Below are 19,406 nucleotides of genomic sequence, written 5' to 3' on the forward strand. Positions count from 1 at the left end.
GCCATCTAATATATTATTTTATCGAATAATACGGCTCTATTTACCAATGTTTTATATTACATACTTAGAGATACATATCTACATGATTAATGTTGTACAAATAAATGTTAACATTATCCGTATGGTGAATATTCTCGAGCCCCCCCCCCCCTATTAATTTTACACGGATAAACCCTAGATTAAAAATGTAACGTTAAAATTTCCGTACAATATTTTTTTTAGCATCAATTTATTTTGGAAGGTATAATCATTAAATTTGTGATTTCATTTAAAACTATAATAAGCAGCTTGATTTCGAATACGTACAATTTAAAAGGTATATTATAATTATTATTCGAAATGAAATGAATATTACCTCTGTAATATTGGATTTGAATGCAATGACACACGTAGTTTGGTCGCATAAATAATTATAATTTCGTATACGTAAATTTTATAGGGGACTTTAATGTGTAGCGAGGCATTTAAAGCTGTTGCCGAAAATCAATTACATTTAGATATTTTGATCAAAGATAATATAATAATCAACGGGATGAGATGGCAACGACGTGCTTTTTGATTTTCGATGGCAATTTGGGGCTTTTTCTGCTGAATTTTGGGACGAAGTTCTTCTACGCGGCTAAATCGTCACGTATGGAAAAAGCGTTATGCTAACTCCAGGCGACCTTCCATCTCTTCTTTTTCTCTTTGTCTCCTTCTTTTATATACAGTTTCATTCAAACTTCTTTTTGTGATTCCCATGGAATTATTAATAAAAATGTTGTTTGTAGTTATTTTATTATTCTCAATAGTTATTAATTTATATAATTGTGTCTATTATTAAATATATAATATAAGCAATAAAAAATAAAATATATAATACAACATAAGCGAAAGCACAAAACCTTTCATTCTTTTTTTGAATACCGTGTACCTTTTGTACCGAGGGATTTGCGTCCTTCTAAGCCTCAAGACCAACAAGGCAATCAGAGGCTATTTACTATTTCTCCAAATAGAGGTACAAGATATGGTTATAAAAGCGGAGGGTCACGTGTATGAACGTGTGAGTGTATCACGTAGATGAAGGCGTGATAAATTTTGATATATATTCTGAAAAACATTCGAGATCAAGAAACAGTGACAAATAACGCACGAAAGTAAAAAAAACCTTTTTATGTATAATCATAAAGTATCGTCTTGGTCACGCTTAAACAAAATAATGATTGCTGAATTGAACGCAAAAAGCGTTGGCCCAGTTAGGTATTTTTTTTTTTTAATTAGGAACTTTAAACGATGAATTGTCAAAAACAGCACGAAGGTATCATTGTATTCGTTTCGTGACAGAAAATGTCTCTATTATTTTTTTACTTAATAAATCGAAAAACGAAAGTTATTTTTGTTATTATACAATTAAGTTTATTTCTTATAATTATGATCGTTTGTGTGATTGATAAAAATAACGACAATAGTGAATAAATCTAGGAACTCAGAAGCCGCAGCCAAACAATCTAGCCACTGAGCGAATGAGGTAGTTAGTTAAGGCGGTAAATAGCATATCGTCGGCTAAATTCAAAATAATCGTAATACCAGCGAGGCAAATTCAACAGCCCATGAAAAAATTAAATTTTCGTGGAAATACGGATCGCTCTGACGCGCGCTTCGAATAAAAATTGTATTTTTTTTTAATTAGCTAGCCATTTTAAGAATGAGTTCGTTCTAAATCAGTCTATCAAAATCACGTAAAAATTTAATTTCTCTATTTTGACGTTTCATTGCATCTTTCCTATATTAACATATTAGATTTGAGACAAATTTCTTAGTATTTCATGGATTTACAGTGCGGGTGCCAGGTCCATCGTGTGACAGAGGGAGAACTCCGAGGAGATCCCAGTATTTGCAGCGCGGATGTTTAACGGGGTTCCTTTTGTAATGAGCATCAATGCTCACCTTAACTCTTCGTTTAGCTTTGAAAATTTCAAAATACACTTTTAAATTGTAATTTTACAACACTATATTAAATATGAAACTACCACCGCTTGGGAATTCAGATTTTACAAACCGGTAAAAATATGGCACCTCTATATTAAATGTTTTTTAGTTGATAAGGTCATAGTTCCTCAATTCGGACTGATCCTAATAAGACTTCAGTATTCCTTTTTTAAATTCATAAAACTTTCTTACGTAATTTATAAAGAAATAAATAAGTGAAAAGCCCGACAGAAGTGATAACTTAAAAAAAAGTCTGTCGACATACGGCTAGCGCTGTGTGTTAGAATGAGAGAGCAGGAGCTTGCCTACCGCTGCCGTAACGCGTTACGTAACGAAGCGCTTTACTCGCCCCTAAGAAGTTATCACTTCACAAAACGTTCATAAATTATCTATTAAATATCATAGTTTAATATTTTATGGTTGTAATATTATTTAATAGAAAAATAAAATTATTCTCTGCCTTCATACACATGAAACGTTTTATTAGTGAGCCTTTTATTTTATTTGTTTACAAAACGCTTAACATTTCAGAATTGAGTTAAAAAACGATTAACAAACGCAATGAAATTCTTCCAAATCTTATTACTCACAAATAGTGTCGTCACTACTCTCCTCTATATAAATAAAAAGAAAAGTTGAAACGTTAAATTATTTATAACATGTCTGTATCCACCGCACTTTCACATCTGTTGACAATTAATCAATTCAATGCAATAAATGCAATCAAAAATATATTACTCGATGACTGAACGTTACACGTCATTATATGATGAAAAATTGTTTGTCGATAAAAAAGTATTTATATTACAGAACATCCCTATACATCGACAGTAACATATTAAATATCTGGCTGCTTAATAAAAGAGTTATTTTGAGGAATAGATAGAGTTTAGTACACAATACCGTAGCATTTAACGTTGGCAGATATAAATCTCTCAGAACTTCTTTCGTGACGTAAACGAGCTCCTCTTTGAGAATATAAGATGAATTGTTAAAAATCTACCAGTGGAAATTCCGAGGTGTTCCGAATATCAACTTGAATTTGGTCAAAAATCTGAATTTATTCATATTTAATAAAATGGATTAGAATTTTGGGAAGTTTATGTTCAATTTTAAATGATACAAGACAGAAGTTAAAAGTTATGTGAGTTTTTTTATTCTACCATAGCTTATAAATCAATTATGAAAATCGAAATATTCTTTATTCAAGTTAACTAATAAAAGCACTCTTAAATCGTCATGTTACAGTATAATTAAATGCAAAATTAACACTAGTTCGGAATCTAGATTCTACCGAGAAGAATCGACAAGAACCTCAGTAGACAGTGTTTTCCATCATTTGAATTACGTAGTATGTCATTGTCATTGATTTGGTTCCTCGAGGTACCCCGAGTGTCACTATATTTTTTAATTAAGAATAACCATTCATTCATTCATTTTAAGGTAAAAAATATTTGTTTAATTAAAAGTAAGTTTAATTTCCGAAAACTACATTTTATAATGTGGAAATGCCAACACCGAGAGACAAGCGCTCGACCGATCGCTGTTGCAATAACAGCTGTTTTGGGATATACATTAAATGTTAAATGCAAAACGTAATTTATTAAAAAACATTGAGATATTATTTTGCATGTGTACAATCAAATTATGTTGTAAAAGCGACACGTATTTACAAATAACGGATTCTCGTTAAAGCGACATTATATGGAAAAAGTAGTCAAGTGTGAATCTTATTACATAACATAAACATAATCAGCCTGTAAATTTCCCACTGCTGGGCTAAGGCCTCCTCTCCCGTTGAGGAGAAGGTATGGAGCATATTCCACCACGCTGCTCCAATGCGGGTTGGTGGAATACACATGTGGCAGAATTTCGTTGAAATTAGACACATGCAGGTTTCCTCACGATGTTTTCCTTCACCGCCGAGCACGAGATGAATTATAAACACAAATTAAGCACATGAAAATTCAGTGGTGCCTGCCTGGGTTTGAACCCGAAATCATCGGTTAAGATGCACGCGTTCTAACCACTGGGCCATCTCGGCCTTATTATATTTATCATATTTTTTGAATCATCGGGGAGCAATAATAACTGAGGTACGAGTACATGGTTACTATATTAAGTGAAATATTGTGGTATAAAGAGCCCATTTGACTCAGGGGTTAGAGCATTAGCATGTAAATCTTACCGGATTTTTACCACTAAATTTTGTTTTTATGTGTTAAATTCATTTTGTGATTGTAAGAAAACATACATTTGTCAGGTCAAACGCAACCAAAATTGGTTGGTTTTAACTGGTTTGTTAAGCTACAAACTTTTCCCTTAAAACACGTGTGTGTATGTGCGCCCAGCAGTGGAATGCTAATGACGTGGGTGTTTATTGCCTAATATACTAATATTATATATGCAAAAGTAACTATGTGTCTGTTGCTCTTTTACGGCCAACCTACTGGACCGAATTTGATGAAATTTTGTATGAAGCGAGCTTGCATTCCAACGATAAAGGCTGCTTTTTATGCCTAACACCTAAAGAGACTAATCTCTAAAACGCGAGCGCAGCCACGGGCGACAACTAGTTACTATATGTATATACATTGCTATTATACCAAAGTAAGAGTGAGTTTATCCAGTTCAAAGGTCACTAACAACAACATCTACAGTAAAAAGTCCTAAAGCATATTAGTTTTGAATAAAACAGTCTTTGTTTCTTTGAATTACATTTTCTTGGAAATCATTAAATCGATTCGTTTCCAGAACGTAATGAAAAACAGAAGTATTATGTTTTCGACTTACGACCTTCTTTAGTTCTCTTTAATTAGGTTACAAAAATAACATTTCGCATTTCGTTTCGAGTTTCCATCTAAATTCTGTTTTACGTGTATAATGGAATCAGGGGATGGTTCATTTCTGACATTATCTTAATAGAAATCACAGATTTTTATCACTTTTTTTTTTGTTTTATGACATATAGGCAGGCCGACTGGCAAATGAGCCACCTGTTAGTTACCTCTGCATATAGTACTTGACATATTAATCATTCCCCTTATCAATAATGCGTTACGAACCTTGGGAACTAAGATGTTATGTCCCTTGTGCCTGTAGTTACACTGGATCATTCACCCTTCAAAACGGAATACGACCTTACCGAGTACTACTGTTCGGTGGTAGATTGTATGATAAGTGAGTGGTACCCAGACGAGTTTGCACAAAGCCCTACCACAAAGTAAACAAAAGTATCAGTGTCATATCAAAAACTTGTAACATATTAATATCCTGTAACTTCGTTACATGAAAGTGAATCTCCGAGTAACCAGTAACGCGTCATAAAATTTCACGTTTATTTATTATATTCTAGAGTATCGTAAAGAGTGAATTTTAGTGCCTTGTGATATGACGCATTACGGGAAATTTTACCGGGAAGACGGTAAATAAGGTGAAATTGCCGCTCCAGGGAGAATATGAGTTGGGGTATATCCGACGTGACGTTTCTAAGCTTCTCCTTAAGGTGGCAATCGGATAGCGACGGTTCAATTTTGGGTAATGATACGGGCGTTCGTTTTCAAATTTATTTATGGAATGTATCTCTCTGACCCTCAGTTTAATAAATATCGATTTGAAATTAAATAAATTGTAATACAGTTAGATCATTGGTAAGTTATTCGTTGCAGTATTTTGTAACTAGAATGTTTGTGAGCTCAAACATATTCATATATATGTTAATCGAAATTTTCAAATCTGTACGTACTAAATTAAGTCAACAGAATTTCATTGAATAATGTACGACAGAAACTACTCCGTCATCTCACAAAGGAAGGATCTTAAAACAGGATTACATACAAACTTATTGGAGTTACATACTTCAAGATTAATCATCTCCTTTGTGAACAAGACGAACTATATAATTTAGCGATTGTAAACCCCTGATTAACAAACGAACAGTGTTATGTTAATCTATGATTTTATTGGGAGTAAATATTACATTTAGTAAACGAAGAAATTTAGTTGTAGCTCTTAAGTAATGCTGTAATCTTTTGACAATTGATTCTAATCTTAGATTTACCTCCGTAGTTGAGTAGGGTGTACACCGGTTTTCATGGGTACGCCACTCCGAGGTCCCGGGTTCGATTCCCGGCCGAGTCGATGTAGAAAAAGTTCATTCATTTTCTATATTGTCTTGGGTCTGGGTGTATGTGGTACCGTCGTTACTTCTGATTTTCCATAACACAAGTGCTTTAGCTACTTACATTGGGATCAGAGTAATGTATGTGATGTTGTCCAATATTTATTTATTTATTACATATGAGACTTAGGTCACCATAGAGTTTTTTACGAAGCAACAAAGTCAAAAATCTGTGTTCAGTATAGAAGTGTTATATTTGCTTATTGGTAGTCAAAAGTCTAACACCGGTTCGGAAATTAATACCTGAGAAGAACCGGCAAAAGAAACTCAGCGGGGTTTTTTTTTAATTGTCATTTTCAACAAAAGCATATTAGATTTTAAATTAACATGGTTATTTATATTACTAACAGTATTTAAAACGGGATATTTACCATGTTTTTTATTTTTATTATGTTGAACATCAACATCTACCCGCAAACGTCAGTCTCGTGAACAAGACATTCGTAGATAATGTCGAAATATCGAGCTCCACCAAATAAAAATAAAAAACATGGTAAATATCCCGTTTTAAATACTGTTAGTAATAAAAGCATATTATACATCAAAAGTAAATATAAAGTCCGGTATTGCGAAAAGACGCGTCTCCTCGTTAATACGTCCATAATTAAAGTAACCAGTCTATTGACGTAATGCTTCACTATAACGTTCCGCGTTGGAGTACGCGCCTCCTGCCTTTGGTTTTATAATCGATTAATTTTAAAGCTAGTTTAAGAATTGTTACAATCTATAATATTGTTAAAGCAAAAAAATTCGAAGCCTCTGTTCCTATATATATTCCTCCATTAAAATTACTAATTACAGCTTAGACTAATAAAGACGTAATCAAATTTTAAATTGCCACCGAAATGAAATCGTTAAAAGATGAAAGAAATGAATTTGTATAAATCTTGGCAGTGGAATTACTGGATTTGTACGAGGACCACGCTCAAGCCTCACCGTATCCACAATGGCCACCTCGTGACAACTTTATTAAAAACGATGTAAAAACAAACACGAGAGGCGGTAAACATACTGTTTGTTCTTTGTGCGCCAATCAAATTCAAAGCTGTAAAAACTGAATTTCAGTGTACGACGTTGTGGTCGGTTTTTTTGGTTTCACGTTTCCTTTTACGTAGTGTAAATTTACTTTTTGTCATATTCTTTGTACGCTGTGCTCTGGAATTTGCAAAGCTCGAAGCGTACTAAATTCGTTTTTATACGTCAATGACAGAGTGGATATGTCGTTTGAACTGCTTGTTTGTTTGTTCAGTGCAAGCAATTTCAAGTGAAGAAATTGGACAGGCTTATTTGAAGCTTCAATTAAAAAAATATTATTACAGATGGTTTTCCTTCAAATGAAAATGTGATCGAAATAATTTTTTTTAATAAAATCAAAAAGCATATTATAAGCCGAATTGGTTTCACAGTTAAATCTTGAAATTATAAGCGTTAGAAATACTAGTATTTTGATTTTCTAAAGTATTATGTAAATGGCGATAATATTACGATGAATTTAAATATAGTTTGATTCGCAACAGAAAAAAATCCACTTTCCATGTAATCGATAAACAACTCTTCATTCCACGGATGACAAACAATTTACTAAAAGTCGCATAACAACATTTCGTGACGCACACTAATGAGATATCAAAGTATCAACGAATGGCAAAGTTATAAAAATAGAACGAGACAGATGCAATGATATGTAAGTGTGAAAGGGACGCTTGAAACTTGCAAATTTACTCAGAAAACGATGTCGGGATCATTTGTTTGGATTTCTTTCATTTTTATGATAAGCCGTAAGAACGCGTGTGTCTGAGCGCTAAGTGCTGCTTTTATATTTATGATTTATTATTTTTCTGGCAAAGATCAAGAGATTTGGAAATTTATGGATTCCACATTTGGCAATCAATCCATCAATTTCAAGCTACGTTTCGTAATACTATTTGATTTTTTGTATTCATAAATATAACCTTAATGTCATTATGTTTTACTTTAACAAATATCATTTTTGGTAAGTTCAGGAGAATATCTATTTCGAAAACTATTGAGACGTCACTAGGCAACTTACCATCAATTGGCAAATGTAGCCTAGTTTTAATATCAGCGTTTAGTTCAATATTATTTTATCTGCTCTGTAATCATTATAAATTATACAATTACGAAAATGCTTCATCTTTGAACAGGTTAAAATATTCTCTGTGATCACGACTAAGATTTTTAAATATTTTTTGCCGCAATAAAAGATTACTTCTGAGCCGAAATGGTTCAGCAATTAGAAAATTAGCATATTGAGTATACAAATCTAGGCATAAACTCTGAATCTTCTTAGTAAGAGGAAATCTTAGCTCAGCAGTGGGACGTTTACATCCTTTTCACTTGTATACTTTCAAATATCACTTAAAGTAACTTAACTTATATCATCAGTCATCAGACGATGTAATTTATTATGTAGTTTTGACAAAATAGTTTGTCGTCTTATTAAATATTATATAAGTACTTACGTATTAAGCTCGAGGTCAAGACGAAACTTGTGATTGAAGGCTTTGATGAGAAGTGATGTACGATGAAAGTGCTTGCCGGTCTGAAACAAATAATGTCAAATTAATATTGCCGATAGTTTCCAAGTTTTATTTGATCACTTTTGTATTACGTTGTTTATAAATTTAATTTTTTACAAAAAAATAATTTTTAATAAAATAAAATTAGTAATAATGATAAAATTAGTATATTATAATAAATAAAATAAAAATTAATTAAAATTAAATTAAAGGAATTCGGCAAATTTTTATATTCACTTGTTTATCAAAAACATGTCTTTTTGATAATAATTTAAAGTCTAATCTGCCCACTGATATATTTATTAAAGGGCTGCAGTATATTGACTGTACAAAGGTAGCATAATCATTAGTATTTTAATTTGTAACGTTTCATACTAACATACATTCATTGTAACTTTGGTAATGTAACAAACAGCAGCATCTAGTATAAGATCACGGCACTTGGTGGTAGAACCTTCTGCAAGTCTATTTTACCGCTAAACAGCAAAATTTATTTGTTGTATTCTGGATAGAAGGATGACTGAACCAGTATAACTGCAGGTTTAAAAGATGTAACAGCTTAATTTCCTATTTTGATGGCGCATTGGTGGTTTAAGGAATAGTTAATATTTCTTGCAACGACAATAGATAGTAGTAGATTCTATTCATCATCAGCCAGTCAACGTACCTTTACAATAATAAAACAAAAACTCTTGATATTAAAAATAAAATATGACTTAACAATGTTATAACAAAAACAATATCAAATTAGAATTTGGTAACATATTATGCTTTAAAATAAACTGCACGATAAATAAGTTGTGATGCGTGTTATTGGTTCAATCACATTTAATATCGTAGATAGGAGTTGATTTACACTAATGGCGGTCAAATTTGATACCCAACTATGCCCGATCAGGGGAAAGGAACAATGATTGCCGATATTATTGTTTTCGTTCAACTGATACGTGAGTTACGTAGAACCATAGTATAGAATAGTATAGGTATAAAGCTTAGATTGCAATTTATTATTTGTTTATGTAAAATGATTTAGGACGGATATTGTGAAATATTGCATCAGCCGAGGATGCATTATTAATCCATTAGCAATGTAAATTATTATTGGATTTGACTTCAATCGAGAAGTTAGTCTTAATTAGAAAATAGTTTTAATTATAAATTGTAATTTTGAATAAATAATTTTAAGTAATTGGTTTTTTTTCAACCATCGTACTGCTACCAACGTAATTGGCGCATTCGGTAGGATACTCATGGGTTATATCTACAATACTCATACATCGAGGAATACTCGGATAACCCGGGAGGTTCTGCTCCAGCTTGAGTATCCTGAATCTACGGATCGGCAGCAGTCAGGAGGGGAATCAAGAAATCGATTCATCGAAAGAAAATCAGATGCAACTAATGCAAGTACACTAAAATAATTCTCGTGTTGCTTTCCTTCTACTCATGAGTTCTTAATTTAATTTCAAAATTGATCACCCTAGAGCCTATAGGTCTCGGAAGCCTGGATTTCGTCAGGCCCGTCGTAATTTAGCTGACAGTAACAGATATATAGATTTAGATTTAAATTTAGATACATTATTTGAATTAGATAAGATGGCCCACGAACAAGTAATTCACGACCCTGATGTAATTTTTAAGGCCCCCTGCCTTGTTCCAGAATTCGATGGAAACCCAAATGTTTTGACTAGATTTATTAAATTGTGACAGCTAGCTATTCAATATTTAAATTCTGCACCGGGAATTTTAAATGATTTGTTTATTAAACGGAATATTAAATAAGATCACAGGCACAGCCGCTTGCACAATTAATTCTAACGGAATTCCTGATAGTTGGCTAGGTATTAGAACTGCCTTAATTAATAATTTTTCGGATCAGCGTGATGAAACGGCACTTTATAATGACCTCTCGTTAGCACGCAGCGTAATAAAACCCCGCAAGAATTTTACGAACATTGCCAAAACTTGTTTAGTACAATTATGACATACGTGACCTTACATGAGACTATCCCTACGACTATCCAAGCGAAGCGAGACTTGTATAAGAAAGTAACAATGCAAGCGTTTGATCGAGGCTTAAAAGAACCATTAGGATCATGTATTAGATGCATGGGTCCCGATACAATAGAAAAGGCGTTAGAGTTCGTACAAGAAGAAATAAATGTAACGTATTTGCAACAAAGAAACGAACCTACTAGAACTCAACATACTGTAAAGCCCTCTAACATGCCGTCGCAAACATCCCCTGTAGGTTCCACACCGATAAAACTACATAACTACCACGTACCGGTACCCAACTGGCCTGTACCCGATGGACAATGCCCTTTGCGACCTCCGCCTCAAGCTTTCAAATTCTCTAAACCGATTCGACAATATATGCCGTCTAATACACAAAGAGTTTTCGGCGCCTCACCACCTAACTATAACCCCAGAAGTAATTTGTTTAGATTACAACCCTGACATAATTCACCGCAAGCCCAACAGACACCACAACCCATGAGTGGAGTACACCATTTTACACCTAAACCCTTACCACACTCTAAAACAGTAAATGGACATGACTGGAATAGATTCGGTAACCCGCCACCTAGTAATTATTTTAAAACACGCGAAATGCACATGAATGAATTAGCGTCCAACGACGACTTATATTATAATTATTACTACATATAACCGGAGTACAATTACTACGACGACTATACAGACTATAGTAGTGGTATTAACCCCGACTATCCCTGCAATTCGACCCAATACAACTTGACTGAAAGTAATCAACCACTTGACGAAACACAACCAGGAGCAAACCGTGAGGAGTAGGATTTTTAGAAGGTCTCGATATTACCAAAACCAAGACAGAGTTAAATCTCCAAACTCAGAGGCAGTTGCCTTACATTCAAATCGCGGACCCTCCATTGAAATTACTTATAGACACCGGCGCAAACCAATCTTTTATTAGTCCTGAAGCCGTCGAGAAATACTTTTATAACTTTCCATTAAATTACGATCCTTTCGAGGTAACAAATATACACGCGACCAGACGTAATAATTATTCAATTATGTTACCGTGTTTTACTGAGTTCAATGATTGTAATAATATAAAATATTTCATTTATCGTTTTCATAATTATTTTGACAGGTTGATAGGTTTAGATTTATTAACCAAATGGGCAGCTCGGATAGATTTAAAAGAATGTAAATTAATCACTCAAACCTCGTCAAATCCTATTAAAATGTATAACTCGCGAAATGTAAATTTATACCTCAAAAACAATTCGAATTCCCATCAATACATCTGATGGCGAAGTTTTTATTAAATAACAAATCATTTGTAATTCCATAATTCATGAATGCGTCACCACCGTTTTGAATAGTGGCGGATACATAGAAGTAGAAAACCCGACACCGAACGATATCATATTTTCGCTCGACCGTCCGGTATGTGTTGATTTATTTAATACTGAGTGCACGCGTACTCAAGAACCATATGTACGCGTTAAAGATGTGATAGCGCGGTTACGGATAGATCATTTAAACGAAGAAGAGAAAGCCAACCTTATAACTCTTTGTTCGCGGTACTCGGACGTCTTCCAAATAGAAGGGGAAGCCCTAACATTTACTAATAAAATCAAACATAACATTAGAACAACACATCCCTTCAAGAGCACATGGTAAACCTCGAAAAAGTATTTAAAAGGTTACGGGAATCTAACTTTAAAATACAAATGGATAAATCTGAGTTTTTAAAGTTAGAAACCGCTTACCTCGGGCATATAATTAGCAAAGATGGCATTAAACCTAACCCCGATAAAATCAAAGCCATTGAAAACTATCCGTTGCCTAAAACTCCAAAGGAAATAAAACAATTCTTAGGACTTTTAGGATATTACAGAAAGTTTATACCTGACTTTGCTCGTGTGACTAAGCCCATGACTAAATGTCTCAAAAAATCCAATAAAATCACCCAAGATTCCGAATACATTAACTGTTTTGAAAGATGTAAGACTTTACTGACCAACGATCCCTTACTGCAATACCCTGACTTTACGAAAGAGTTCATTTTAACGACAGACGCCTCATATGTAGCGATAGGTTCCGTTCTTTCCCAAGGCTTAGTAGGTTCCGATAAACCTATCGGTTACGCTTCTAGAACCTAAAATAACAGCGTACAGAACTACAGTACTATAGAAAAAGAATATTTAGCCATAGTGTGGGCTACTAAGTATTTCAGACCTTATCTATTTGGCTGTAAATTTAAAATTCTTATTGACCATAAGTCCCTTCAATGGATAATGAACTTGAAAGAACCCAACTCTCGACTTACTCGATGGCGACTTAAACTGAGTGAATATGACTAAACAATTATTTATAAAAAAGGAAAACCGATGCCTTATCACGCGTTCAATTGTATAATGAGGAGAGTGAATCCCTTTTTAAAAAATGTGGAATTAACTTATCAATTATACCCGAACCATCAGGATCCTCTACTGCCAACATACATACATCCAACGAAAATGCCATTCTAGAAATACCCAATACTGACGAACCTCTTAACAAATTTCATCGAAAAATACACTTTACTATAGTTAATGACGTAAAAAAAAAACCTAAAGTGACTAAGCCATTCGACACTCATACACATACAAGTATTCAGATATCAGAGTCAAATTTAGAAGAAGACCTAATAAATGCCGTAAAAGAATATGTTAACCCCAAAGTTAAAACAGCCCTTTTAACAACCTAACCTTAGCAATGTACACAGTTATTCCTATCTTACAAGACAAATTCAAAAGCTCTGCTATGAATCTTGTTCTCACAAAGGTAGAATTAGAAAATGTTAAAGAATATTTGAGACAACAGGAAATAATTCGTCATTATCACGATGGTAAAACTAACCACCGTGGAATTAACGAATGTTACTTAGCCTTATCTCGCAAATACTATTGGCCTAAGATGAGAGACCAGATAGCAAAATTCATTAATGAATATACCATTTGCGGACAAGCCAAACGTGATAGAAATCCCATCAGACCACAGTTTAATGTCGTACCCCCAGCCACTAAACCTTTCGAAATTATACATATGGACTTATTTACGGTACAAAATGAAAAATACGTTACTTTCATTGACGTCTTTACTAAGTATGGCCAGGCTTATCACCTACATGATGGAACAGCTTTTATTATATTACAAGCCCTTTTACAGTACTGCACTCACCATGGCGTCCCCATGACAATTATTACTGACAATGGAACAGAATTTACCAATCAATTATTCATGGAATTTACTCGTATTCACAAAATTAACCACCAGAGAATACTTGCACATTCACCTAATGATAATGGAAATATTGAACGATTTCTCTCAACACTTTTAGAACATCTTAGTATATTGAAGTTGCAATATAAAGATGAACCCATAGTTAATCTCATATCATATGCCCATATATGGATATGGGCATATGATCCATAGTTTCACCAAATGTAGACCCTTTGACTTGCGTACTGGACACTTTTACCCCAGATACTGTTTTGACATTGACCTCACACAACAATCACTGCAACAATATGTTCAAACTCACAGGGAACAAATGAAAAAGGTATACGATATAATTAACAACACATCTCTTGCTGATCGAACTGCATTGATTGAGAATAGGAATAAGACGCGTGAGCTTGAAAATGAGTATGCCCCCGAACAACAGGTCTTTATTAAAAATCTTCTAGTTAGCCGACAAAAAACAGCCCCACGCTATACACAAGACACTGTTCTCGCCGACTTACCAATACATATATACACATCAAAAAAGTGTGGCCCTATAGCAAAATCAAGGCTTAAGAGAATCCCTAAAGCAGTCAATTTGTTACAGAATTCTGCTAATGATCATCCAAATCGCAACATCCCAAGACATAAGACTTGAGAGTTTAGATGACGGACCAGGAAATTGCCTTATAAACGTTTATATAGGTCCAAACCTATGAGACTGACTACTTACCACCATACTTTTTTTCAAGTACGTACAACTAAATGAAATAGAGGATAAAAGTCATTCGCTACAAACTGATTTATTGACTTTAAATGACTTAATGACTAACGATACCTACTCTTTATATGAAATTCAAATAAATTACTTAATAGACAAGCTTGGCAAAGTTTCGAATCAAATAAAATCTTTAGAATCTAATCGAGCCAAAAGAGGTCTCGTTGACGGACTAGGTTCCATTATTAAATTCATCACTGGAAATTTAGATCACACTGATACGTTAAAATATATTGAGGCAATTCAAACTTTAACAAATAATCAAGATAAAATAGTATTAGATTTTAATAATCACATTAGTTTAAGTAAAGATTGGATGTCTAAATATAGTAATATATTAGAACGCCACGATAGAACAAATACTAAAAAGTAATATATATATAAAGAAAATAATTTAATTAAATATGCTAAACTCGCTCAACTTTTAGAAATTACTAGTGAAAATCTAGAAGATTTAATGCAAGAAATATTTAGAATAGAAAATAGTTTAGCCTTCATACGAGCTGGTTCAACACACCACTCTATGATAGATACAGATATGTTAAGAATAATGATTAATAAGCTTGTAGCTATTTACGGCAGAGAACATGTTTTAAATTTAGAATGAAGAGACTATTACGACACCATAAAATCTGGCTCGTATTAAATAGATAGGCAAAAAGTTTTCATTTTTAAATTTACTATTTTATGTAGAGACCAGTATGACTTATATAAGCTTGCAGTAGTTCCAAATAAAAAAGCACAGGCTCTAATTCCTCCCCTTCCTTTCCTTGCAATTAACGAGATGTCATTCGGGTACATCGCGACAGAATGTCCGAAGCTAAGCAACTGGTTTCTATGCGAGAAGGACATCACATATCAAATCAGCACCAAACCTGACTGTATTCAAGAGCTCATTATCAATCAATTGCTACCAGACTACTGCCAATTTACAAATATTACACTAACAAGGGAAGCTATGGAGAAACTTGACGATAAGCACTACATCCTCTCATTCCCATATCAAACCACATGTACAACTCAATTGTAGCCGCCAAGATTACACATAATTACGAGGAAAGTCGACGAAGGACAACCATCAGCATCCCAGCACCGTCTTGAAGTTAGAAGACCCTTCGAACATTCCGCCAACATTTTCGCTCAAATTCATCAAATAGTTGTCGTTCTGTGGGTGGAGGAGTTACTTAGAACCATAGTATAGAATAGTATAGGTATATAGCTTAGATTGCAATTTATTATTTGTTTAAGTAAAATGATTTAGGACGGATATTGTGAAATATTGCATCAGCCGAGGATGCATTATTAATCCATTTGCAGTGTAAATTATTATTGGATTTGACTTCAATCGAGAAGTTAGTCTTAATTAGAAATATGGTTTTAATTATAAATTGTAATTTTGAATAAATCATTTTAAGTAATTGGTTTTTTCAACCATCGTACTGCTACCAACGTAATTCGTGGTTTATTTATTTTTCGTAGTAATGTTTATTGCTTTCGTATGGGTACATACATGTTTTTTTTTTAATTAAAACGGCAAAAGTGGATTTCAAACGATTTAAATATAAATATTCAAAGTAACATTTAGAGTAATCTTTAAAGCATTTTACAGATCGTGTCAAATAATTTACTTTTATAGATTTTAAGAAGTAGTTTGCGAACAGTTTACATTATATAGACTATCAAAGCTAAAAGAATAGATCACGAAAAATAGTAACCAACAGTTAGGATACTATGTAAACGACAATGACGTTTGACGAGAGTCAAGCGTAATTATCACACACACCGATGTAATAAAATTGGTTAGTGTTAGTTATTTTGTAGTCTGAAAATCTTTCTAGATATATAAGTAATCTTAGATTTTAAATAACACGTCAATTGAAAGGCTGTTCGGTAAAATGATTTAGGTATGGAGATTACTTTTCTTTATATATATATGGATTGTTATATATTATTTATTTTTTATAACTATTAAACGAAATCTTGGGGTGGCGTCTTAATTATGATGAGTCTGTTTATATTTGTACGTTATTAAGTTAAAAGAAAATATGGGCAGTTGATGAGAAGTAGTCTTAGTGTGGTGGTAGTGTCTTTAATCATGGTCTACTAGTACTGTAAAAACTTGCTAAAAATTACGATTTCAACGCGTCGCCAAGGTCATCGTCCTCTAAGGTGTCCCTGGTGCCAGTAATAACACTAACTCACTCACCTGCAAAACCCGAACAGTTATATAAAATATCCTTTATGATGATAGAATATTCGGCGAGTAGCAGATATGTTTTATCACGTCATTTAGAGAGTTTCAACAATATTTTAAAAAAAATTGATGGATGTACGTTCAATTGTAAAACAAAAGAGTTAAAACTAGTATTTGTTACGTAATTTGTTAAAATATTTATCAAATTTACCCATTTTTCGTATTTTTTACCGGTTTCAAAAAGGTAGTCAATTCGTCTGAATATAATTTATATCTTTTAGTTCATGTTCAGGGTTATGTATTTCTTTGTTTATTTACTTAAGTACCATCTCAATTTTATTAGTATTGGAAAATATTATTTTTATTGCTTTTTAGTTTACAGCAATTTCATAAATTGTATACGACAGATGGATATATATATATATATATATATATATATATATATATATATATATATATATATATATATATATATATATATATATATATATATATATTTATATATATATCTGTATCTGTATATATAGATATCTGTACTTCGTATATTTATTGGTATGTATTTTTGTTCACAAAGACAAATATTCCGAAGAGAACAAACGACACAGTATCGAGTGATATTGATTCAAGCATAATACACATATTTTTCCTCAATTCAAAATACAAATTTAATAAAACGGAGGTAAGTTGTATTCAACAGAGTACCGTAATAACGCAGGTGCATTTGAGAAAAACCGCCTTTGAGCGATCATTCGACCGTGGATTTTATTCGAATCTATAAATTTATATTTCCGAATGAAAGTGCAAAGGTAAACAAAATTAAATGGAGTTCACTCGATACGGCCATGTTGGGCGTAACTCATTGACTTGTGTAGCATGGATTTTAAACGTTTGTACAAGTGACGGCTCAGTGGTTTGGACACGTGAGATTTAACAAAAGAATACGAGTTCAAAACTGGCCACCGTTGAATATTCGTAGGGTTGCTTTGAGTTAATTATTTATTTCGTGTTTGGCGGAAAATATCATGATGAAAACTCAATGTACCTGTGTGAATGAAGATCAGTCACATGACTATCTATCAACCCACATTGGAGCAGCATGGCTAAATAATCTCCAAAAAAAAGTACAGGATGCCTCAGATGCCTTCATTTCGATACCTAAAACTAAACTATTCCATATTTAAATAGACTTTCACAAGCATTTTGAATACATTTTACACGATTGAACTGAGTGAAGTACCGGATTTGAATGTAGATTCCCCGGAGAAGAATCAACAAAAAATTCAATAGATTTTTTTTTTCTTAAATTAAATATATAGTCAATCAGTTGCTTATATATTTGACGTAAATAGATGTTTACTCGTGATTACGAAATACGATTCAAGGAATATGTATTAAACCATATCATCTTCAGAGGGAGTTGGCACAAAATAAATTCGTTTTGATCGTGATCGATCTGCAGCCAAATGGCGCTGTTCGTTTTAATGTTTTAAGTTTTCGAATTATTACAATTTCGGTGATTTGTGCTATATCGTCACTTTCAAGGAATAACACAGTAAGTAATGAGATACATATACTGTGTATAATACTATAGACTATTTTTAATAGTGTTTCTGACAATAATTGTTTAAACACTATAATTAAAAATGAACCTATAAAACCAAGTCACCGATTCCACAAAATGATATAAGGTATTGATTATTTATAGGTATTGACCTTATATAAATACTCTCCCAGGAAGGGCAAGGTATCTATTTCATTACATAATTAGCATATTTTTAATTCCATGTAATTAATTTAAATCATATGTTAAAATAACATTAGTGGAAAAAGATATATTCGAAATAAGGTATTCGTTGAATTCGAAATAGCAACCATATATTTATAATTGGATATAAATACATGTGTGTATGAAATTAAGAAAAAGATTAATAATGAGTTTCTTGCCTCTTCTTTAAGGTAGAGACTACAAACAAACACTGTGGTCGCTTTATATTTAATTTAATCTTTGATAGCCATTCAAAAAGTGCTTACAACAGCCTTCTAAAAAGAACAATATTTTGATTTGTTGAGTCATCTTAAGAAACTTAGGAATTACCAGATGTCTTAACCACTATGCCGAGATGGCCCAGTGGTTAGAACGCGTGCATCTTAACCGATGATTTCGGGTTCAAACCCAGGCAGGCACCACTGAATTTTCATGTGCTTAATTTGTGTTTATAATTCATCTCGTGCTCGGCGGTGAAGGAAAACATCGTGAGGAAACCTGCATGTGTCTAATTTCAACGAAATTCTGCCACATGTGTATTCCACCAACCCGCATTGGAGCAGCGTAGTGGAATATGCTTCATACCTTCTCCTCAACGGGAGAGGAGGCCTTAGCCCAGCAGTGGGAAATTTACAGGCTGATTATGTATGTTATTATGTATTTAACCACTATTATAAATGGAATATTTTGTTTCATTCCGAAGGTGTGTGTATGTGTGTGTG

At 33.1% G+C, this 19,406-nt stretch overlaps 1 protein-coding gene across 10 annotated transcripts in view; it reads right to left on the reverse strand.

The window, feature by feature from the left end:
• Positions 1-19,406, reverse strand: part of Mmd (mind-meld) — a 497,564-nt gene that overhangs the window by 139,535 nt on the left and 338,623 nt on the right. For all 10 annotated transcript variants that reach the window (XM_064215710.1, XM_026645750.2, XM_026645749.2 and 7 more), the window contains one exon: positions 8,632-8,711. In XM_064215710.1, the coding sequence (XP_064071780.1) occupies positions 8,632-8,711 (80 nt within the window). The remainder of the gene's footprint in view (positions 1-8,631; positions 8,712-19,406) is intronic.

The sequence above is a fragment of the Vanessa tameamea genome, chromosome 8 (genome assembly GCF_037043105.1).
Source record: "Vanessa tameamea isolate UH-Manoa-2023 chromosome 8, ilVanTame1 primary haplotype, whole genome shotgun sequence".
NCBI classification, from domain to species: Eukaryota; Metazoa; Arthropoda; class Insecta; order Lepidoptera; family Nymphalidae; genus Vanessa; species Vanessa tameamea.